We start from the raw sequence: 6,000 nt of genomic DNA, 5'->3' as shown, positions 1-6,000 counted from the left end.
ATATATATATATATATATATATATATATATATATATATATAAATAAATTTTAAAAAGCCTACTTCCTTTTAACAGTTTTTTTTTTAAATTCTGCTCTTAAGCTTTTGACTTTTTTTTCTTAATGGTATAACACCAAAAACCTCATGTGTCTCCAGGTTGTAGAAGAGAGAAATGACACTCAGAGGCAGCTTTCTCGAGAGCGGAATGCCAGAATTTTACAAGATGGAATCCTGACCAATCACCTTGCCAAACAAAAGGAGATAGAAATGACTAATAAGGAAATGAATTCTGAGGTATTTTCTTTAATCATTTTCAAATATTTGTGTCTATGTATCTGTATATGTATATATTTTAAAAACCAATACTATACATCACAGACAGTATAGAGGATATTTTAAAACCTATTTAAGTATATTTGGGGGGGGTGACGTTTCTCGTCCATTGGATATTTAATATTTTTAATTCAAACATAATTGAATTAAATTTAATTCAAGTAGTATTTTTAATTCAAATCCATTTGTCTGCAACAGTCAAGCAGTGACATACAATAGCCTCATCCAAGGAGAGGCTTTTAATATTTTCCATAGGAACTGATGAACTTTTCATAATCTCAAAACTATTGCTACCATCTAAAAATGTCTGCACCCTGATGGTGGTTTAGGCAGGGAAGACCACGTGTGCTCCACCATCGACCACACTACCCAACCAAATCCCAGTACTGAATACGTTCTTGCCCTCTGCTTTGGAGTGAACATGTCAATCACTATGCACCTCATCATTTTCAGTGTCTAAATCAGAGTCTGTTCTTGGTTTCACTGTCATTTCTTTAACCAGTACCCCATCAATGACATTTTTACATCATTTACAATTTTTCAGTATCGTAAAAGCTGCAACATTAGTTGTAAAAACTTTCTTTTTTTTTGCGGTACGCGGGCCTCTCACTGTTGTGGCCTCTCCTGTTGTGGAGCACAGGCTCCGGACGTGCAGGCTCAGTGGCCATGGCTCACGGGCCCAGCCGCTCAGCGGCATGTGGGATCTTCCCGGACCGGGGCAAGAACCCGTGTCCCCTGCATCGGCAGGCGGACTCTCAACCACTGCGCCACCAGGGAAGCCCGTAAAAACATTTTTGAGCACTTAAAAAAATTATTTCCTTAGAATAAAAGTACCAAAAAAAAAAAGAAAACCCCAAAACAAACAAACAAAACAGCATTATGGTTTTTGGCAGTGATTTCACTTCCATGATAGATTAATAGAGAGGTTAGTTTATCCCTTCCACTGATGGTAAGGAGGAAAGGTATAGCCAGTTCAGAGACCGTCTTTTGGATGTCATTCTTCTACTTGTGAGAAAATTAACACTTTGCTCCATGTAGTGTCCTATTTCAGTACAAGGAACTTTTGAAAATAGTGATAGATATGCCATAATATTTATTTAGTGATAACTTATTGATAAGTATTTTATTTTTAGTGAAACAGTTCATTGTATTTCCCCCTACCTTACTATTTTAAGCATTATGAAGAGAGAATAAAAGTGATTGCAGCAGCGAATAATCTCGTGATTTTCTAAGATCTCTATAAATTTTACCTTATTTACCACTAGTGTATGCACCATTAGTGAAATATAAGGCTCATTTCGTATTTATATGTTTGTACTAGAGAACTAGCTGTGGTTTGGTGTAAGAGGACTCATAGTAAAGTCAGAAGACCTGGAGAAAAGCCTGCAGCTTGCTTGTATTTTTGACTTCCTCATTTCCAGGACTGTCATAGCTAAATGAATTAATTGATGTTTGTAGAAGTGCTTATTTAGTACAGTTATCAGTAGATGTAATTCTTGTAACTGACTATACAAATATTAGAAACAGAATATTTATGGGATATTCTCAGGACTATACAAATATTAGAAACGTAGAATATTTATGGAATATTCTCAGGAAAAAAATTTTTTAGGAAGTTTAATCTGTTGAAATATATACAGAGCTAAGGCTTTTACTAGGGGGTAGCTGTATAGGTTAGATAGCAGATGTAATTTTTTTTAAGCTAGCGGGTGGTATTTTATTTTATTTTTTATTGAAGTATAGTTGATTTACAATATTGTGTTAGTTTCAGGTATACGGCACAGTGAATCAGTTATATATATATATATATATATATATATAATATATATATATTATAGATTCTTTTTCCAAATATTGAGTGTAATTCCCTGTGCTACACAGTAGGTCATTGTTGGTTATCTGTTTTTTATATAGTAGTGTGTATATATTAATCCCAACCTCCTAATGAATCCCTTCCCCTCTTTCCCCTTTAGTAACCATAAGTTTGTTTTCTATGTCTGTGAGTCTCTTTCTGTTTTGTAAATAAGTTTATTTGTATCATTTATTTAGATTCCATGTATAAGCGATATCGTATGATATTTGTCTTTCTGTCTGGGTTACTTCACTTAGTATGATAGTCTCTAGGTCCATCCATGTTGCTGCAAATGGCATTATTTCATTCTTTTTTATGGCTGAGTGGTATTCCATTGTATAAATATATCACATCAGATACAATTTTTAAGTGTAGTCAGATTTATTAGTCTTTTATTTTAAGCCTTCTGGGTTTGTTATAATTTAGAGAAAGGCCTTTCCAATTCTGAGCTTCTTAAGAATTCTCTTGTGGTTTCTTTTTTGCTTTTGTGGATTCATTGTCTTTAATTAAATTTTTGAACTTTTGAAGATTTCTGCTTGTAAGAAGTCTGAGGTTTGTATCCAACCTTATTTTTTCCAGTTGGATATCCACTTATTGCAGCCTTTTCATTGTATAAACATATAGGTTAGTCTTTCAGAGGAAATCATGAAATGTCAATTTATTGAGTACTAGCTAAAAATCTCCTTTGTTTCACTTAGGTGTCCGATAGTCCTGAAAAAGAAAAGGATCTGTTACATAAAAACCACATGTTGCAGGATGAAGTTGCCATGCTAAGACTGGAAATAGACACAATAAAATGTCAGAACCAGGAAAAGGAAAAGAAATATTTTGAGGACATTGAAATTGTAAAAGAAAAGAATGATGATCTTCAAAAGACAATAAAACTGAATGAGGAAACATTAACAAAGACAACATTTCAATATACTGGACAGCTTAATGTTCTGACAGCTGAGAATACAATGCTAAACTCTAAGCTGGAGAATGAAAAACAAAGCAAAGAAAGACTGGAAACAGAAGTGGAATCCTACCGTTCCAGACTGGCTACTGCCATACATGATCACCATCAAAGTCAGACTTCAAAAAGAGACCTGGAACTTGCCTTCCAGAGAGCAAGAGATGAGTGGTTACGCTTGCAGGACAAAATGAATTTTGATGTGTCTAACCTGAACGATAACAATGAGATGCTTTCCCAGCAACTTTCTAAAGCTGAAAGTAAATTCAATAGCCTAGAAACCAAGCTCCATCACACGAGGGATGCTCTCAGAGAAAAGACTTTGATGTTAGAACGTGTACAGAGAGACCTAAGCCAAGCACAGTGTCAAAAGAAGGAAATTGAACACATGTATCAAAGCGAACAAGGCAAAGTGAATAAATACATTGGAAAGCAGGAATCCTTAGAAGAGAGATTATCTCAACTCCAGAGTGAAAACGTGTTGCTCAGACAGCAACTGGATGATGCACAAAACAAAGCCGACAGTAAAGAGAAGACAGTAATTAACATCCAAGACCAGTTTCAGGATATTGTGAAAAAACTTCAAGCTGAAAGTGAAAAACAAGGTCTGATGCTGGAGGAAAGAAACAAGGAGCTAATCAATGAATGTAATCATTTAAAAGAGAGAATGTATCAGTATGAAAATGAGAAAACAGAAAGAGAAGTAAGTATCCAAGAAGAGAAATAATTCTCAGACTTCCTGAAAGAAAATTCAAAGTGATTTTGATTATGGCTAAATGTTGAATCTAGTTGAATATAAAAAATATTTAGACTATAAATCTATAGACTGTAAATCAGCCTAAAAGCATACCTTGTATCCAGCAAATAAAGAATTAGGCCTGAGAGGTGCTTTACTTTGAGTAGAGACATTGTGTCACCTATGAAATTTTAAGAGATTAAGTTATAAATTGTTAATGGGTATAGATAGGTATTAGTAATTTACTCTTCTACTGCTAAGATAATAATTTTAATCTTTATGTCACATTTTAGTATCATGATGAAGCAGATAAATGAAATACTCAGATCTAAAATGAATTATTTTGAAATTAAGATTCAGTTGTGTGTATTACCTTGACAGTCGATTCCAGATTTCCCAGATGAACTGATGTGTCGATGCCATATCTCATAGTACTTTTCCTTCAGTAGCTTGTCATAACTTTTTAGTTGACATAATTTTATTTTTATTCATGTCAATTTGAATTAATTTGGGAAATAGTTCAGCCTCAAACCATGTATTCTTATGACCTCTCAACTCTTTAAAGGCATCTACTTTTCATTAAATCATAATTTGGGATTAAAGTAGTGAGCTTTAGCAAAACTATACTTGATTTAATCTTCCCACTTCTATTTATAATTTACTTGGAACATTTTTACAAATAATTTGCTCATAATTCTCATTTCAAGGCTCAGTTACTATCATTTGGATATAAATTTGTCCAATACAAAGAGAATTGTAGCTCTCTGTGACTTATTAATTTGACATTGGACTCCGATTTTCAGACTAGTGAGGGGTGGCAGATTCATGAGTAGCAGGAATAGAGTGGGGGACAGGGTCATAGGGGCTGCCGTCAGGAGGCAGAGGGAGGCCCTGAAGGTCTCATTTTAATTCTAGGAATTAAAATGGGAATGACCTCATTTTAATTCTGAGATAGGAATCTATTGAGCACTGGATTGAATATGTGAGGATCTCTGAAGTTAATCGAAGCCTCCGGTAGAGAAGAAGGAAGATGTTCCCACCACTCGTCCCACCTACACACCCATTTCTTTCTGAGACTTGAGGAGGTCCTCAAGCTCTGCAAATTGATCGGGAAGGGCGGGGAGTGGATAGCGGGACTGAATCCATTGTCTAAGTAACTTAATAGCGATAAGGCCGGAGGGTAACACCTTCTGTGTCTTAAACCAAATTCAGTGAGCAGGAAGGTGCACATACGAGAAGAAGGAGACAAATTGATGTCTCTGGTGATAGTTTTCAAAGTACATATGTTGGAGTTATCTATTATTAACATAACTTAATAATAAGGTAATTTATAAAATCAGTGACAGAGTATCTTATTAGGCACTTGTGAGACAACTTCAACAAGAACTGGCTGATACCCTAAAAAAGCAATCTATGTCAGAGGCTTCACTGGAGGTCACGTCACGTTATCGTACTAATTTAGAAGATGAGGCACAGGATTTAAAGAAAAAATTACGTCAAGTCACCAGTCAGGTATGTATGAAATTTAACGTGTCAGTACTTAATGTATAGGATAAAGTGTTTTAGGACTCTAATTTTCATGGACGGCTTTCTTTTGTATTTTCGTTACAAGTAAATTTATTACAATTTTGTTATCTTTATAATGCACTTGTTTCTTAAACTCTGACTTTCATTCTGCCGTTTGCATTATATATTTTTTCTTACAGTGTTTACCCTTAGGAAAGTTGAGAATTGTGCATGATTCCTCACAGAAGTTGAGAGACTTTTTTTTCTATTAAACAGTATTTTTTAGTGATACCTCTACTACCATGATGAAGCAAGCCAGATAAAATCAGAGGATGTTTAATGGAATGTTCCATAAAATTGTCATTTTTCATCTTCACTTTCGTGAATGGATATAGTATCTGTGGATATTTATTTCATGGATTTCAGAATAACTTGTGCAGAAAGGTCATTATACAAACCAGTTGAAGTTAAGCATTGCCTTCATTTTCTTTTCATTTTAGATATATTGTAAAAGCGTAGAGATACTCAGATCGTGTATAGTATGTACACCCAAAATAGAAAATTAAGAAAATTATATAGATCCTGCCATTGTATTTTTAAGAAAACTATTGAGATAATTCAC

General features: G+C 34.4%; 1 protein-coding gene across 1 annotated transcript in view; it reads left to right on the top strand.

The window, feature by feature from the left end:
* ANKRD26 (ankyrin repeat domain 26) overlaps window positions 1-6,000 on the top strand; it is an 87,479-nt gene that overhangs the window by 57,762 nt on the left and 23,717 nt on the right. Inside the window, 3 exon segments of the mRNA XM_007452583.1 lie at window positions 156-293; window positions 2,883-3,839; window positions 5,232-5,384. Of these exon segments, the coding sequence (XP_007452645.1) occupies window positions 156-293; window positions 2,883-3,839; window positions 5,232-5,384 (1,248 nt within the window).

This window comes from Lipotes vexillifer, unplaced genomic scaffold (assembly GCF_000442215.2).
Source record: "Lipotes vexillifer unplaced genomic scaffold, Lipotes_vexillifer_v1.1 scaffold628, whole genome shotgun sequence".
In the NCBI taxonomy this organism is placed as follows: domain Eukaryota; kingdom Metazoa; phylum Chordata; class Mammalia; order Artiodactyla; family Lipotidae; genus Lipotes; species Lipotes vexillifer.
Note: the sequence above shows the minus strand (reverse complement) of the source record. Positions and strands in the feature narration are given on the sequence as shown.